This window comes from Nilaparvata lugens, chromosome 12, assembly GCF_014356525.2.
Source record: "Nilaparvata lugens isolate BPH chromosome 12, ASM1435652v1, whole genome shotgun sequence".
Classification (NCBI taxonomy): Eukaryota; Metazoa; Arthropoda; class Insecta; order Hemiptera; family Delphacidae; genus Nilaparvata; species Nilaparvata lugens.
Window position 1 is genome coordinate 15,760,612 of NC_052515.1, and position 19,533 is coordinate 15,780,144.

Here is a 19,533-nt window from a genome sequence, read left to right on the forward strand (position 1 = left end):
ATATCTTCTTATGCTATCTTTTCTGTATGATTATACAGGTCAATTTCGCGTATGGAACACAGAAAAGGACGTATATATAATAACTAGGATGGATAATTGGATGAATTAGATTATTTACATCAAAATTAAGAAGAAGAAGGAGACGACAGAAGGAAAAATACTGGATAAGAAGAAAAGAAGAAGAAGAAGAAGAGAGAGAGAAGGAAATGAAGAAAGAAGGAGGTGGAGGAGGAGGCGGTGTTGGATGATGAGGAATAGGACGAGGAGGAGGAGGAGGAGGAGGAGGAGGAGAATGAGGAAAAAGAAGAGGAGGAGGAGGAGAATGATGATGGAGAAGAGGAGGAGGAGGAGGTGAAGGTGGATGGGGAAGAAAAGGAGAAGAAACAGGAGTAGTGGAGGAGGAGGAGAAGGAAGATGAGAGGATGGTGGCGTGATACAGACCTGTGACGTTTCGTGGGCATGTGCAGTGCTGGGCGACTGCTTGACACGTGTGAGTGGTCGCACGTGCAACACGCCATCGGGGCCACGTGACACGTGCAGCTGGCTGACACACACGTCGACCGGCACTGAGCCCGGACACGTGATGTTCGACGTCGTCTGCTGGTCGTCACAAATGCGCAGGCGCACATTTTCTATCGTCATCTGAAATGAAGGTCCAAATTAATCAATATTTTCCATAAATATTTTTTCTATGGTGAGATTCAAGTTATAAAGATTATTCAGTTCAGTATTAATTTGCTACTCTCAAAAAATGGGTGGCTTCTGAGAATCTAATCTACTGCTTCAAGCAGACGTTGTCTGCTGGTCGTCACATATGCGCAGACACACATTATCTATCGTCATCTGTAATGTAGGTCAGAACACAATTCATCAAAATTTTCAAAAACTATTTTTTCTATAGTGAAATTCACGATATGAAGACTATTAGTTCTGTGAATAGTAGACCTCATGCAGTTATAAACCACAGATTCCTCTGATAATGTACATCAGAATAAATTCTGTCATGTCGTGTCGGCGAGATATCTTTGTGAAAACGTCCAAAGGCTGATCGACAATGTCAATCAACGTCGGCAATATCGATCGGGTTGACTTATCGACGATGCTAATCATAATGTTAATGTCAATATGTTGCTAATCACAACAATAATACCACCGAAAGCGAATTTCCTACAGGACATACTTGTCCAGTCACGAGGGTCGTTTGGGGAATTAATTCCGAACACGCTAAATTGTTTGTGCAATGATTCTAGAGTATTGGACGGCTTCAATTCATTTTATTATTTGTCACAGGCTAAACAACAGTTAGCATTGACAATAGTCATGTATATAAAACATAAAAATTATAAAATTCATAAACAAAGTTGGACTTGATAAATTTTAAAAATAGTGAAAATATATTTTAAGAACTAATAAATAATCAAATCAAATCAAAGTTTATGCATCAAAAACAATAAATTACAATACAAATGAGAATACTATAACATTTAATACAATTAAAACAATGAAGTTTTATGTCAGTTACAGCCCAATCCTATATAGAAACAGTCATCAATACAATCTGGAAATATGAACATTTTACTTGAAGGTAACACGAGAGAGTCTTAATACATTTTTTCAGTTATATTATGTTTTTCCCCAATCAGTTTATCAGGGATTGCCAATTATAGAGGAACGGGACTAGCAACCAGCTTTTCAGTTTTGTCCTAAAAATTGTCAGTGATTGAGCCTCTTTCAAGTGATTCGGCAATGAATTAAATACTTTTTACCAATATGCTGTGAGCTAGGCTTGTAGAAGGTCGTTCTATGTGGTTCAATTCTCAATGCACTTCTGGATCTTGTGTTATGATTCTGGATATTTGAACCTATTGTCCAATTATTTGTATTGAATTTAAAGGCAAAGATAGATAAGTAGTATATATAAAAAGCAGGGAAAGTCATTATTGCTGCTGATCGGCGGAGGGAATGGCATGAGGATCTCGGTGGCTTTCTAAATATAATCCGAATTATTCTCTTTTGGGCCCTAACCGGCAGTGAGTTTCCTGACTCCCCCCCCCCCCAAGAATCACTCCACAGGACAGTAGAGACTCAAAAGTAACCATGGTAGGCAGTCACAACTGCTTCTCGGTCCAGCATAATAAAAAGCCTCGACACCAGAAAAGCTGCAGAATTTAGTTTTATCAGGAGTGAATCAATGTGAACAGACCATGACAAGCCCTGGTCGATTGCCAGTCCCAAGAAACCAGCAGCTTAAATACAAAAAGTCGATCTTCTAGCTCTAGAGCTTTTTACAGTCTTTTTCAAGCACTTATTTATATCGCACCAAAATAATAAATAACTTGACTAACTAAATAGTTTCAAAACAATATTAGTATTTAAACAAAATTCAAAAATAAATTGGTACCTATTGACAATATCATTGTGAATTTCTCTTTATTATGGAGAAATAGGTACCACAACATTTCCTCCCATACAAAAAGTTCAATTTACAAAAAGAACTAGTGGTAAGTTATTTGAAGGTTTTTTCAAGTTTCAAATTGATTTGGAGTGAAATTGACTTGAAGTATTTGAACGTTTTGGAACAAAATTGAAAGCTTCTATTCATTTATTCCATTGTAATTCAGAATTTTGTGAAAGAATTTAAATTGAATATAAAATTATTAAAGAAATAACTATAGTGCGGTCCACGTTATAATGACAGTATTTGATCAACTTTGTGATTCTGCTAACCTTGTCTATCATTCGACAAAGTCGGTGGTACTATAATTTTCTAAGTCCACAACGATGCCAATTATGATTTTGACAGTGTAGAAATATAATTAATCAATGCAGAGAATCGGCATCGCTATTCTTCTATCTTTATCCACTGCCATTATAACGTGGACCTCACTATAGTAGGTACCCTCTTTAAACGTTTTTAAATAAACACTACTAGTTTCAGCACCCGTGCCATTTGATACTTGACACTTGGAAATGGCATGAGAGTAGGTAGAAGAGGAGGAGTTTGGGACAAACCTCCCAGACTTCTTCTTACCCCTAAGGTCACCCAAAGGTCAAGTTCATTCTCCCCAAGGTCACCCCACAAGGTCAAGGTCAGCCCCAAGGCAAAAAAGTATAATGCAATATACTACGATGGCAATATTGAAACAAACATCGCTATAACCAATCCCTACATAGATTGAGAGTGTGTTTTCCATTCAAGAAAATAAATGAAAACTAAATCCTACCTGCACAGGCAACGGTGGCGAGATGAGTTCATCCTCGACCAGATCGGCCAATCCTGCCAGAGTGCTCGTGGACAACGCTAGCCTGGTATTGGCCACATGCACAGTCAGCAGGTCCTCGAACCAATCGCCGTAAGCCACGCCCCTCCACTGGGCGGGGTCCTGAGGCGTGACGCGGTGATCTAGACGCGCCACTACGCATGCGCACTGCTGGTCGCGTAGCGAAGCACGGGCGCCGGCGCCGTTCTCGTTCATCTCTTGCCAGACGCGCGACCGCGTCATGAATTTGCTCTGTTGGCAGTTTTGAATTATTAGATATTTGTGTACAATTGAATTACTGTGGTAGGTATTACAAGGAATAATTGCAACAATTTTGATAATTTATGGCAGTTTTCAATAGTTAGATTTGTGTACAAACGAATTAGTAGGTATAACAAGGATACTATTGGAATAGAATAGAATGTTATTGGTCATAAAATATTCACATGAATACATAGACTTCTTCAATTCTTTAACACTAAAGTAAGTCAATATAAATTAACATTAATTCTCACCTTTTCTTTTTATAAATTAAATTAATAAATATATTAACAGTTAACAGTTAGGCAGTTGTACGTAATAAATGTAGCGAAATATATAATCAAACATAAAGCTAATTTTCCTTGCACAAATAACACAATCAATAACCTGTACAATCTGAGACCCTCCTCAAATAAGTATCTTATGTACAATACAAACATTGAAACCATCAGAAGACAACTTATATATTTAAGCACTAAATTGATAAATAAATTCCTGAAGAATATATCTGCTGCGCGAAATTGACTAAAAAAATAAAACATGATATTAGTATTTGGATTAAAACGAACTATTTTTTCTACCTGTAAATTAAACAAAGTAAAAGAGGAACTTAGTGTTTTTGTGTGCTCACTTACCAATCCAGTGTAGACCTTTTTATTTATTTATCTTTATTAAATTAACTATCCTATCATCCCACCTCACCTTTTCTCCTAATCCTTTATTTTCCCTCTCAAGGATTGAAAGCCTTCCTAGTACATGGGTAACCATAGTTGGAAGAGCTTCAATCCCACCCCTTTACACCAAATTCTAAATTAGCATCTTGTACGGACTTTTTTGTTTTTTTTTTTGTACTAATTTTGCTAGTTGTTTGTTCTTGTTGTAATTTAATATTACTTGTATTTTATGTATGTGTGTAAAGGAAAAATAAATTGAATTGAATTGAATTGAATTGAAAAATACAAAAACACTAAGGTCAGTATCAGTACAATACAATAAAATATGAATCACATAAAACGATTCAAATCTATTCTAAAATAGGCGAGAATTATGATAGTTCATGGCATTTTTTAATATTTAGAATATTGTATACAATTGAATTAGTAGGTATTAGAAGGAATTCTATTGGATTCAAGGAATTGGCAAGAATGTTAATATTTTATGGCAGTTTTCAATAGTGAGATCTATGTACAATGGAATAAGTATGTATAGAGTGTCCCATGAAGAACGCTACATTTGGATTGTGAATTAAAACACCATTTACTTGAAAATCGACAATATTTTACATTACAACGGAAAGCATTTTCTGTAATTAATGACTGTGGACTTTCCATTTCAATGAAAAATATTGTTAAACCTTAATTTACAATTAAAATGATGCGTTCTTTATGGGAAACTCTTTATTATATAAGGTATTATTGTAAGAATGATGAGGTCAGAAATAGAATATCATGAAACTCCTTACGATAGAATGGTGAGTTGCTGTGAGAAATAATAAATAAAATAATTACACAAGAGAAATAGTATTCGAATACTGTCAATTGTTACGAGAATCACTATAGTACCCTTTTCATTTTCTAAGGCTAGGCGCACACCAGTTAGTCAAGACAAGACATGATCAGACACGTTCAGTCACAATACCTCACGTAGCTGCTTATGAAGACATGTCTAATTGCAATGAATAATCAGTGTGAGTTGCGTCACAAGCAGCTATGTGAAGTATTGTGACTAAACGTGTCTGATCATGTCTTGTCTTGTCTTGACTAACTGGTGTGCGCCTAGCCTTAGATGACACGACAGGTTTCGGGTATTCATTTTGGACACTTGATAATGGGATGAATACACAAAAAAGGTCGTGTCATCTAGGGAAATAAAACGGGAGCTAGTGATTCTATGTAATGGAACTATCAAGTAGTAGTCCTATAGTAATAAATGAAAAATTGTCAATTATATATCATGAACATGGAGGCCTCATGAATATTTGTGAACCCTGACCCTCAAAAGCTGTAAGAGAGCAAGTAGAAGTGGGACCAACTTTCTCACTCACACATATTATTCCTTTCTCTTACTGTGAAAATTGTCCAGAAATGAGCATAGCTTAGAATAGAAACATCGGTCTACGAGGTGAGAAGTAAACTGCCGAGTTCCTTCCTTACTCCCTCCACGAAAAATTCAGTGATCAGCCGCATGTAGGGGAAGGTCAGGGGTCACCTATTCACGAGGCCTCTACCTATTCTTCACTCAATGTAATAAATTTCAAGTTTACTAAATAAATTTATTCACTATTCTAATAAATTTCAAGTTCAGTAAGTTAGGGACTTGAATTTCAGCACCTATCATTGACATATAAGATCAATGATATAAAAAATACACAACAGTAACCAGTAATATGAATACAAAATGCAGTCACTTATTAATTTATTTTCTTGTAGCACACTACAACGGTACCATAATCAACATCAATGCCATATCAACAAAGCATACAGCAACCATAATCAACAAAGAAAACAAAGCTATTACATTGCTCCTGGGCAAAAAACCAATTGATAATACTACAATCAATTACAGTACTATCATAACAAGAAATTGTAGGAAGCTAGTTAGAACTTTGAAGTTGTATTTTGAGAGAGCGTCGATACAAGAGCATACGAAGAGAAGTTAAGAAATTTAATGAGGGGTTTTGGATGAATAGGTTACAACAGTAAAAAATGTTTTATACAAATATTTCTATATTCTCGTAGATATAAGGGAAAACATGCCACATATACAATGAAAATATTGTCGAAAAACATAATATTATAGAGCAAGTTATAAATAAGTTGAAAACTAATCAAATATTAATTTTAAATATTCTCATAATATTCTTTATTAACTTTTAGTATAAGTGATGTTGTAAAAGTTACTTATAATATTATTTATACACCACAGTTAGGATGAGCACTTTATAAGAAATTGAATAATTATATAGAAATAGTTACATAGTACACTTTTTTAAACTGTTCTACATAAACACTACTAATTTCAGCTTTAATCCATTTTCAAGCGTACTTGCTCTAAATTTTTATTTTGATTTATTAGTAATTTGAATACAAACTCTAGTTCCATTAATTCATCTAAGATCAATCTACCAAACAATAACTAGATCCCTATGGAATCTGACTACTCTAATCTAGCCAATTCTACTTCACCTAGATTGCTTTTGCAGTAGATCAAATCTAGAAATTCTATTTCAAGTGTTAAATGTTAAGATACCTTTGTCATGTTCTGTAATATCGCAAAATGGTTTAGAGACGAGCATCATCAAGTAGAAGAGTGTGCCAGTGACACAACAGAGACAGAGATAGTAGAGACGAGAGAGCATGAGCATGCACAAAAGAACATACATTACCACAAATACATTAAACACAACATCAATATCATGTCAAATAGCTCAGAAAAATATTAGTTATTTGTTGAACCCCGGTAGACCGGAGTTTGAAGAATAATTACAAAGAAAAGGTATTATTGTAATTAGTTTCAGTATAATCCTGGTAGTCCAGAGTTTGAAGAGGATTTACAGAGAAAAGTAACTTTATTAGTGACTCCGATAGACCAGAGGTTAGAGAAGATTTATTTGTTCTGAAGGAAGTATTTAGTTGACATTTTATAATATGAATGTGTAAAAAGTGTGTTGAATGATCGAAATAGAGATTGAAATGTCAAGCCGTAAATTATCTGAAACTTGATATTTGAAGAGCTATAGTTTCAAGAATTAGACTTCAGAAAAAGTTGATCTTCATTTTGAACGTTTACAATAAACTATAAAATAGATTTAAGGTTTTTCTGAAAATTCACACTAAAATGAAATTCTTTGCATTTGGCAGAAGATGAATTAGAAAAAATAAAATGACATTATTTATTTAAAATATTTTTAAACAAGTAGGTTTAACATTAATATGGATATTTTCCATTTGAGAATTTAAAATGAATTATGAAAATGTAAATAATGAAAGTTTTAGGGGATCGAAGAAAATATACATATAATATTGTTGAACTGGTTATTGTTAATTAAATGTTCCATATTTGTCAGGACTCATTGTGATCTGATTATGAGACAAGTGTGAAATGATAATCAAGATGATCAGCAAGTAAGTTCTCTTTGTGTTTCAAAACCTCCATCCTTATTAGATAGCGATAAAGTTATTTATTCTATATTGAAATCATGAAGTGATAAAAATATAAATATAATAAAAATAATACATTTAATAAGTTTCAAGTGTAATAAGTATAAGTGATAAAGTTATTTATTCTATTTTGAAATCATGAAGTGATTAAAATATAAATATAATAGAAAAAATAAATTTAATAAGTTTCAAGGTTGAAGGGTTTTACAAAGATGAACTATTCAAATTATTGGTAGGGTACTCTCTTCTAAAGTTGATTGTCGATGAGAGTAGTTATTGACGTTTACTGAAATTTTAGATTTTAAGAAACTTCTAAATTATGTACGGTACCAGGCAATAAAATCAAGTCCATAGAGATATTCCATAAAATTAGAATACACATTTATTTTCATTTTGAAGATGATTACCGAAGTGGCATCACTTAATTGAATAAAATTAATACTTTCAACTTATAATTTATAACTTTAATAATTTACAACTTATAAATTATACATTTGATTATGTGATATTTGAATTCAATAGTTCACAAATTACATTTTTTATAAGTATACTGTATTCATTGTTTGTTTTTATGTTTCTGAAAGTCTTTGAACTCTTCATCCTGTTTGTTACTGCTATTATTTTTAATAAATACATTACAATGTATTCATATAATGAAAGTACATTCAAAAAGAATGATAACTAATTCATATATCCATTCACTGTGCAGATACAGTCAATAGTGGTGAACAACTATAGAGAAGAGACAAACATATCCAATAGAGAGACAAAATATTAGAAAGAGAGCAATAATACAATCAGTATATGCAGACATCAGAAGTTTCGAACAAAGGGAAAAGGGGTGACATTCATTTATGGTCAAGTATTTACAGAAATATGTCTACTTTGGTGGTTAATGAAACAACTGACCTGGAATTCATCCCAGGGAATTGAAATACATTCTTCTGCCTCCAGATTTGATAGCTGCAACTTGATTGTTGAGAGGAAGCCCTCTGCTTGCTGAAAAAGTTCAACTTGACCCAATTTGAAGGTCACCACTGAGATCTGAAAATTAAAAAATAAGTTATAATCCAATAATAATTGACTGCATGTATGTGTTTTAATGTCTAAATAGTGTGTTAATACATCGCAGTTTGGAATGGATTAGGAACCTATCATATTCAAATTGTTTATTTTAAATGACCGATAATATTACAGTGATATATAAAAATGCTAGAAAGGAGCGATAAACTACACAAGTTTTGGGAAGGTGTCCGTTATGAAAACAAAGATACTTCCAAACTCCCAATAATAAAATGATAATTTCCTCACTCTTAGAAGTTTCACTATTGAACAGAGATTTCCTTGATTAATGAATGAATTATTTTGTTAAGTCATAATGTTGTAATGGAATGCAGCTTATTCAATAAAAACATTCCTAAAAAGTTGACTCCATTGTCCTTTGGTTTTTTTGTTGAAAATATTATTTTGATGCTAAATACCGTAAAAAATACAGTATAACTTTGCACAGTTTTTTCCTTCCCCTGCATTGGTGATTCACGATAGCAGTTCAAATATAAAGTCTAAATGGAGTTTTAAAGTTTAAATAGAGCTCAGATAATTCTTAATCATTGTTCGGAGCACTTGGACGTTGTAACCCCAAAAGGACGTTACATAAACGGACGTCGTTATAACGTCTCCTAGTTCTCCCCCTCCAAATTCTGTAAGATCACATATAATTCTGTAAGATTCATTAAGTCTGTAAGATCACATATAATTTGGGTGGGTAGCATGTGATCTGCCTTCTTGTGATTGGTGTCCTAATTTAATTTATCATTTCCTTTCATTTTTGGTTTTAAAAAGACATTCTTCTTCTCTTCATTCTTTGTTATTTTTTATTTTAATATATTATTATTGATTCTATTTTTTTAAATGATTATTCTTAATAATCAATTATTATTGATCACGATTACTTCAGTTATTATTTGTATTTTTTATATTGATTGTATAAATCTTTTATTTTTTATCTTTTTATATTTCAGATTGTATGATGTGTTGAAAATATTGTATTGTGTGAAGGAGGCAAAAAGGGTTTCAGCCTGTTGTCTCCATTAATACAAATTATTATTAAATATGAGGTTTGCAATCGGCATTCAGGACTGGAAATTACAAGCAAAAATTGGTTAGGGAAGCGATTGGCTTCGTGCTGATAAGCTATCGATAAGATAAGTTGAGCTCCATGCGCCTGCTACTTTCGTTGTAAGGTTGACCAATCTAAAAGAACTCCTCTGAATACTATGGAAGCTCTGATGGTTTGGAGCCCACTTGAATCCTGGAGGTCCAGTCATCTCCCATCATCATCTGTTTCATTACCCATACAGAAACCTATAGTGAGGTCCATGTTATAATGACAGTATTTGATCAACTTTGGTTTTGGTATCCTTGTCAATCATTCGACAAAGCCGGTGGTACTATCCTTTTCTAGGTCCACAACGATGCCAATTATGTTTTTGACAGTATAGAAATATAATTAATTGATGCAGAGAATCGGCATCGCTATTCTTCTATCTTCATCCACTGTCATTATAACGTGGACCTCACTATAGAGCTTATGTGGGTATCATCCTCAGCAAAAATAAAACAAACAATTGTTCGGTCACAAGTTACGAGAAATAGGTCGTCTGCTCTAAAGCTTCCTCAACATTTTTCTCCTGACTGAACCCTGTTAATACTTATTTTGTGCTAAAATTATTGGAGGCAAAATGGGTTTCTACCTGTTCCAGTAATAAATATTGTGGGAACTCACCAAATCACGTCGCTTGTAAGAGCTGGCAATAGAATCTCGTTCGGAAGGGGTGGTGAGGGTGGGGGTGTCCTCCTCTGTGACCTCTGACGCCACCTCCACTCTCTCCTGGATGCTGCCTCCGCCTCCACCTCCGCCCCCACTCACCCTGAACATGGCATCAGCTGCCGCCTCCCCGTTTCGGTCCGCCGTCACGTTCACCATTATGTACTTCTCGCTGTCAGAGCTTGCGTCTGATCTACACACCAAAACAAACAAAAATTTCATTTTTTGTTATCAGTATTCACAAAGTACAAGGACATTGTTGATACAAGTAATTGTCTAAAATGCTAAGTCTCGGTTGCATAAAAGCTTGTTAAATTTTAATAATGATTAAACTCCACGAGAACTAATCAGAGAAGGTTTATCTGAGAAGAAGCCTTCTCTTATTGGCTCACGTGGCATTTGTGGTCATTTTGTGCTCACACTCAAATAATAATAATTAACACAAAATAATTGAATCAGGTGTTGGTGAGAATTAGCCTATCGGAGAACAATTCTGAGTCTCATCCAACAATCGGTGAAAGTGTTTCAAAGTGTGAAAACGGCCATTAGCTAACATAGAGGTTAAATATATTCTCTAAATAATTTATTTTTCTCTTTTTTCCTCTCATCCTCTCCCATTCATACCTTTTGGTAGAGAGTTACTGGGAAGGATATTTTGAATATTCCTTCCGAAGAATGGACATTGATATGTCCAAAGCTTCGCCAATTTATGTAGATGCATAACAATATTATCTATAGTTATTCCAATTATATTTTTAATATCATATACGGTTCAATAATTATTATTTTATCAGTTTTATATTATGTCATCTAAAACTTTGCTGTATCGTATTCTATTGTATATAAGTGTATAAGCCAGTATATATTGTAATCTACATAAATAAAGTACTTAATCAATCAAATCATCCCTTTTTACCCCTCTTCACCCTTCATCCCTTACTTTATACGTTTATATCCTCTGCCTATTTATTACACGGGAAACCATAGGTATTTTCCCCTTTTGTTTCTCTTCAGTACATCCCACCATGAAGCCAATTTTTCAATTTGTATTTTGATTGTATTGTTCATGTATTTTTGATTTATTTTGTGTTGAATTGAATAGAATTATTGATTGGTTGAAATAAATGTTTGTGGAAAACCTACCTCAACGAAATAGTATCACTTTGGTCATCGTTGTTGGCCTTGAAAGCGGTGTCAATGGAGGTGAAAAGTGAGCTGAATCCCTTCTTGACAGAGTGGGACAGGTTGAAGGTGGAGGTGGGTTCGGGGAGGGTGGGTGATGCCAGCCCTACCGAGAAGCTGTTAGCGTGTTGCAGCGGGGGACGTCTCCCACCACCCCCCATATCACCACTCTCGCCCTCCTGGTCGTTCATGGTTACTCGACCCTAGAAACAGATTCGATTTAATTTCTTATCGTACAATACACACCAGAAATCATGCAAGGTCTTGGAGGGCGCTAAAGAGCACATTCATTGACTTACAACGTATAAAGACATTTCATTTTAAAGCAGAGAAAACAATCTAAATTTCATTGGTTCAACTATTCCCTCTATTTCTTGTAAAAAGAAATCATAATAGAAAGAGGTGTTAGAAAATATGGTGTGTTTTTCTTTTTGGTTTCAAAAATCTACAGTTTCTTCAAAGTTTGTAACTTACTTTTTTAATTGTTAATAATATTGATCTACTACATTTTAGAAGTATGTTCAAGTTGAAAAATGTTTTTTCCTACAGTTACCTTGAAAAGTGACCATTCCTGCACTGATTACAGAACGCGAAGAATCACTTTTCCGTTCTAGTGCGCAAAGTATTACTTTGCGTACTCTTAATACTTTGCGTATTATCTTGCAGCCATCCCAATCAGCTGTTGACATTGTTGGCGTGTATTTTGAATGCGAATTTGTTCTATCTACATTTTTTCTGATTTTCAAATAATGAGAACTCATTAAATTATACATTTTGAATATTATTAATTATTCATTATTTCAAATAATATTTTTTTCATTCATAAATTGATTGGTTGAAAAATTATTTTGAGCTTTACTCAAAATTATTCAAATTTTCAAATTAATTGGATTAATTAAATTTTTAATTTTAATTAATTATTGATTATTAACTTTCAATTGGATTATCAAGTTTAAAATGAATTAAAGTTGTCATTAATAACAAAATTATACAGACAAACATTTGATGGATTTCAGCCATCATTTTACCCATAATCAACCACTTCTCATATTCAATGGTAAATGTAGGAAAAATTTAATGTGAAATACGTGCGCAAAGTTCCTCTGTTACACTCAAGAAACCATTCCGCCCTCGCCTACGTCTAGTGCGTAAACGTTTCTTTCGGTGCAGCAAACTGTCACTTTGCGCTCTAGTTGCACAAATAACTATTTGCTTGTTTCGAATTGTAAATTGGAGTGAGTAATTCGAAATTAGTGAGTAATTCTAATGCATAAATTAGAATCGGAACCTTTTTGGGCTTGATCCTGTCGTACATTTATGAATGTTGTGTACGATACTGGATAATCGAATGAATATTAAACAATGGGAAAAATAATTCTGGTTGTGATAAATAAGTGTTATAGAATGTAACTCCAAATAACAATAATTGTAGAGGGAGGTCTTCCGAATATTATCGTGTAAGAAACGGTGGAATATCTTGAACGGTTATCGATACACAAGCAATAAAAGAAAACACTGAAAATTTTGGCGGCTGTCTTGTTTCCGAGGTATTTCATTGTGGTTTAGAATTATCATCATTGTGGTCCTCATTACACTAGTCCTAATAAATAAATTCAGACATCTTCCACGGCTGTTACACGAAAATGACCACGAAAGTACGAGGCAATTTGCTGGTAAGGCTAAAAATTGGCATTCATATTAATTCCTGAAAATTTTTTTAGTTTTTAGTTCTCGGTAGTTAATTCTATTTTTATTTTATTGTAATAAGAGTTGATCTATTAACCTTGATTTGTTGCATTGTTAAATTCCGGCAATAAAGAATTGAATTGAACATTCAGAGTTGAGTTAGTAATTAACTTCGGTCCAGCCAATACGCAGAACTATCTCTCTCTTCAGTTCCATTCCTCTAATACTGTTTAGAAACTTGGTTGTGAATCTGTTTAGAATCTTGTCTTCAAACTACTCATAAATTATTGAATTATCCGAATTCATAAGAATTCAACTAACAACATACACGAAAAATAAACGATCGACACGGAACCGCGGGTTGAGAAATACCAATTTTATAATAATATAATAGTAATGTGTGAATAATCAACCATGCAAGTGATAGATTTGGTCACAAAGAAAATTAACAAAAAGTGAAAGATTTACGTAAAAAATTCAACCATCTTCATAAATAAACATATGAATCTTTTTTAATTGCATGTATCATCGTATAATCTCCGTCCCTCATCTATAACAAATCTTTCAATCTATCTTTTCAATTTACAGATATTTTATCACTTTTTGCTATTGGAAAAAACGACTAGCAGTCAGATATTTTACAATAAATGAATTAATCACTCACTTTGACAACGAGATCTTTCGGCAGGTTCGCCATCTTCTTGGTTAATTCATTTATTGTAAAATATCTGACTGCTAGTCGTTTTTTCTAAAAGCAGAAAGTGATTTAATAATAAGCAGTTCGTGATGGAAAACAACATTGAAGAAAGATATTTTATCTCTTTTCTGTATAGGGCTACTTTTTATAGAAATAGAAAGAAAAATAAAATTCAAAAAGGGTACTGAGGTTTTTATTTTTCTTTCTATTTCTACAGATATTTTATTATCAATTTACAGAAAACAGCTTTTATATAAGTAAATAAACAGTTTTTATAAAGGTATCAAAGCTCATTAATAGTATACCAAACCATTTTATCACTGGTAAATTCAATAGAAAACTGATAATTGAATTCATACGTGGATAGTTCCAAACAATGAAATTTTAGTATGATTACAGTAGCTTTTATCTAGAGAAATTTCCTCATAGCTTAGTACTGTATTAAGAATTCTCATGTTTTTTTTATGTAATATTCAACTACTCTTTTCTTTCCCTTATGACTCCTCTTTCCTTTCTAACTCACTGTTTCTCTTCCCGATATTTTCGATGAATGTTAGATAACTAAACTAAGTTGCATGTTATCCCATTATTACCTTATGGCATTATTGTTAATCATTGAACACTCAGCCTCTGCGCTCAGGTTTTTTCGAACCTTGCAGGTACTTCCCGCTTTATCCTATTTGATGGTATTTCATTTATAATTTTATATTGTATTTTACTTTTTCTATAACCATTGTTATTGTAATTATGTTTTTGGGAAAAATGGAGATTTTTTTGAGTCCGCACGATGGAGTAACATTATTCAACATTATGGAGTAACATTATAGTTGAAAGAAATCCAGTTGAAAAAAAATATTAAACGTAAAAAAATCAAATGATGTATCATATAAATGTTCAATTGAAATTTAACTTGCAGTACAGTTTTGTATGATGTATTAGTTTATACAATAATTTTATAACTATTATTATAATCAAGTTTATGTGTTTTTATAGAATTATTTTGTGAATTTGAAGTTTGTTTTATGTTTTTACAGAAGTTTTATTATTAATCTATCTAAATTTGAAATGTTTTTTTTCTGATTTGTATATTCAGATTGATGATTTAGTGTGTAAATTGAAATGGACATAACCTACATAGTATTTGGACAATTTGAGATAAAATTAGGAAATTGAAGAAGTTTTGGGCAATAGCATGCTTTTTCTTTTCCAACTACTACTGTATTGTTTACTCTATCCAATAAATAAATAAATAATAAATAATTTTCTTCTTCTTCTACCTTTCAGGGTTTAGGCATCTCTGCCTGTTCCAAACCTCATATCTGTCCATCTTATTCCTGAACTAGTTTTCTTTTGCGAATAAATGTCACTTGCAATCAATTACCGTAGTGGAAGGAATATCAGTGGAGAGGTTGTGATGCCACTGAATGCTGGTGTTGGTGTTGGGATCGTCGGCCAGACTGGAGGAGTCGGGGATGACCGACTCGAGGTCGCCGCCCGAGGACTCCTTGCCGGGCACATGGGCGGGCATCACTAGGGTCACCTCCAGCTGGGGCAGAACTGCCCCCACCACCAGGGAACTGCCCTCGGCGCGCCCCAGCAGCCGGTTCGAGTCCATCGCCAGGAATGTCGTAAGCTGCTCACAACAGAACAAACATTAGGGAAACTAACAATTCGGGAGGAGACAGTTTTGGGCTATGCATGTTGTTCTCTCCCAATCATTTTTATTGTATAAAAAGTAAATTATTTTCTTTATAATATTAAAGATAGATATAGATAGTTAGATAGATGGATATTGATAGTTAGATCACTTCACTTATATGGGGTACTTTTGTTCAAATTAATAAAAACTAGTTAAAATTTAAAAGTTGAAATTTTAACTTGAAAATGACCTATGGTCGAAACTGGACGTTAAAATATTTTAAAGTTTTTAATAAAGGGTACTACACCTTTTTATATTGTTTTTATTAATAGTTAAATAGATAGATATAGTGAGGTCCACATTATAATGACAGTGTAGAAAGATAGGAGAACAGCGTTGCCGACTCTCTGCCTTGCCACTGCCTCCTATAGAGGATAGCTGATACCGGTATATCTGATGTAATAATAACAACCTTGTTTAGGATAATCTATTATATTTTGTTCGTAAATACATATATTTTTCAATAATGAATCAATAAATTTACATAATAAAAACCTATTTTTTCGAACATGTTATCCATTATCTAAATTTGGGAACAGAATAGTTTTGGGCCATGCCTTCTTTCCAGATCATAAAATTTATATGGTTTGTAACTGTATCCACAGAAAATAAATAAATAAATAATTGAGATGGAATATTTAGCTAATAGATTAATATTGTTAATAAATTTTGTTGATGGATTCTACATTGATAAAAAACGATCTGGCAACGTTGTGGAGCAAGAAAAGGATAGAGCTACTTGCTTTGTCGAATGATAAACAAGGATAGCACCTAAATAAATTTGAAATTGTTTGTTTTATTCTGATTTATTGTTTTAGATTGATGATTTGGTGTAGAAATTGAAATGGATATAACCTACATAATATTTGGAGAATTTGAGACAAAATTGGGAAATTGATGAAATTTTGAGCAATAGCCTGTTTTTTCTTTTCCGACTATTGAATTGTTTGCTCTATCAAATAAATCAATGAAAAAAAATAAATAAATAAACACTATTGTTAATCAAATACTGCCATAATAAAGTGGACCTCACAATAGTGTTGTCTATCATTACATTGAAAAAAATCAACAAGAAACCTAAAACTAAAACTATATACCATTACATTTGAAAAACAAATCTATAAGGAAGGTTGAATAGCCCAATAAGTTAGACAGTTGGGTTGAACGTGGTTAGCTGATGGCATCAAAGGAAACATTAGTTGACAATCATTAAATTAAAAAAAAACGATAAAAATACTATACATTGTATGACATGGAAAATAAGTGAAAGGTTACACAACAGTAGTCGATTGGAGGTCAACTGGTCGACAGCATAATTGACCGAGCGAAGTGAGGTCTAAGATTCAAGCCGACGGTTTGGCATTTCTCTTAATGTTTATATGTTTCGCATTTACGGCGAAACGCGGAAATAGATTTTCATGAAATTTGACATGTATGTTCATTTTTTAATTGCGCGTCGACGAATATACAAGGTTTTTGAAAATTTTGCATTTCAAGGATAATATAAAAGGAAAAAGGAGCCTCCTTCATACGCCAATTAATATTGGAGTAAAAATCAGACTCTCTGATAGATCTATAGAATTATTCATCATAAATCAGCTGACAAGTGATTACACAGATGTGTGTAGAAGCCAGTCTATTGCTGTATTTCCATGAGGTCTATAGTTTCAATCAGGTACTTGTGGATTAGAATACTGCGTGAGGTCTACTGTTCACAGAACTACTAGTACAAAATAATCTCATATACTGCTCAAATACAGAGAGCAACTAGGAGACAGAAACTGGGGCAGCTCCAATTAAGAATGATAACTATCGCAATTTTGTTTGATTATCTAAAATTTACAAACAAGTCTTCAAACAAATCCTGTTGTGGAAACGAAAATGTATTTATAAACTACACAATTTAGTTTAAGCTACAAAAGCTTTGAAAAACGGTCAATGGTAAAAATTATATTTCAACAAGAGGCCTATAATATAAATTTACACAAACAGTATCGATGGAGTGCATTAATAAAATTAAATAACAGGAAAAAATTTTGAGCGAATAACCCAGCTAATGTAACCCACCAAAAATTAATATTAATAATTCAAAAGGAACTGACCTCTTTGGCCTCATCAGCTACCCGCAACAAAAAAAGGAACTGGTAGTGATTGATCTGCAGACTGACTAGAAGCGATATATGGGCCACTGCATGGATATCAGCCAACCTATTCTCACCAGAAGGACTCATATCTTTCGAACCATTCTGCTGTCTCCATTTCCCGCTTCCGTTCTCTGAACCTCCTCCTCCATTTTCTGTTCCTCCTCCTCCCCCTCCACCCGCCTCGCCCTGTGGCTGTGGAGCTTGTGCGGCGTCTGCCGTGTGAAGCCATAAGGTGACGGTCACAGCGTCCAGAAAAGGGGCCGGTCTTGCACTGCCTATAGCTCTTACTCCGTAGAAGTCGCCGAATAAGGGTTCCAGAACTATGCACCTGACAAAGGAAAAAATATTTTTCTATGAAAAAATTGTTCAAAATTTCAATTCTAGTATTTTCCAAATAGGGTCTAGATAGGCAATTAGGGCAAAAACAAAATTTTCCTATTAAGATTGAAGTAATTGACAGAGAATGGATTAGACTACATTATGATATTCATCATTTAGGTATTGTGAATACTTGAAAGATTAATATTAGGAGACTACCAGTACTCTTTTTCATTTATTTTTAAACAGGACTAGTTTCGGCCATAATCAAGTGTCAAAATAACACTTGATAATGTCGAGAATCGTCCGAAAAATTAAGTTAATTACCTAATCGTTAAGCTCAAGAGTAAGATTTATTCTTTGAGGCAATGACACAAAGCATAACTAATTGATTATTCAAGATTAAATAGAAATACTCGAATCAGTGACACCAAAAAATTATTCATTAGAAAATTCAAGTTGAAATTTCTCTTACTCTTACTATATGCATATATGCACTCATAGGCCAATACAAAAATTAAAAACATTCAAAGAGTCAATAGCTTGCTTGGCATAATGTAGCCGGGAGACATTGCTGTGTACGGCCTGCAAAAACTAAGTTTCAAATTGAGAATTCAATATCCACTCATAATGTAATGCACAGTAAAATTTACTCTTATTAAATATCTAAATTACCATGTAACTGATGTAATAACCAATAACGGTATCAAGATACTTTAGTGGATATATAAAAATTTTAACTCTATTCAATATGGATGACTACTATACTGTACCACATTATCACCTTTACTGCGACACAAATAAATTTTTCAGGAAATGGAGCAATACGTTGAATACAATGTTAAAATACATTTAATCATAAATGTGACTATTTTATTGCATAGCATTACTAGTATAATTGTTATTTGCTTTGAGACATGAATAGTTTGGGGTATTTATCCCATTATGAAGTGTCAAAACATTTAATACACGGGACTAGTCATGTCTCAAAGAAATGAAAAAAGGTACTTCGCAATAAAACTTTCGAGTAGTCGATTGAAATAAATAAATAATGTAACTCAAGTTTATATAACTTCTATATTTTTTAAATAAGAGAAATTACTTTGGAATGTATGAAATATGTTACTATTTTTAGCTTACCAAACATCCTTCGATTCGATCCACAACATTTCTCTACTCAGCTGCTTGTTGATCTCTTCAATGTTGCCGGACAATTTTGGAGGACCTCCTTGTCTAATGTTGTCACTACCTTAAAACAAACATGGAAAAACATAATCTTAATATTGAACTACAGTATGA

General features: G+C 33.2%; 1 protein-coding gene across 2 annotated transcripts in view; it reads right to left on the bottom strand.

Moving 5' to 3' along the window:
• LOC111056143 (UHRF1-binding protein 1-like) overlaps positions 1 to 19,533 on the bottom strand; it is a 101,694-nt gene that overhangs the window by 11,616 nt on the left and 70,545 nt on the right. For both annotated transcript variants that reach the window (XM_039438929.1, XM_039438928.1), the window contains 8 exons: positions 19,375 to 19,483; positions 17,875 to 18,244; positions 15,455 to 15,706; positions 11,652 to 11,893; positions 10,467 to 10,701; positions 8,591 to 8,725; positions 3,225 to 3,512; positions 442 to 642 (listed from right to left, as the gene is read on the bottom strand). In XM_039438929.1, the coding sequence (XP_039294863.1) occupies positions 442 to 642; positions 3,225 to 3,512; positions 8,591 to 8,725; positions 10,467 to 10,701; positions 11,652 to 11,893; positions 15,455 to 15,706; positions 17,875 to 18,244; positions 19,375 to 19,483 (1,832 nt within the window). The remainder of the gene's footprint in view (positions 1 to 441; positions 643 to 3,224; positions 3,513 to 8,590; positions 8,726 to 10,466; positions 10,702 to 11,651; positions 11,894 to 15,454; positions 15,707 to 17,874; positions 18,245 to 19,374; positions 19,484 to 19,533) is intronic.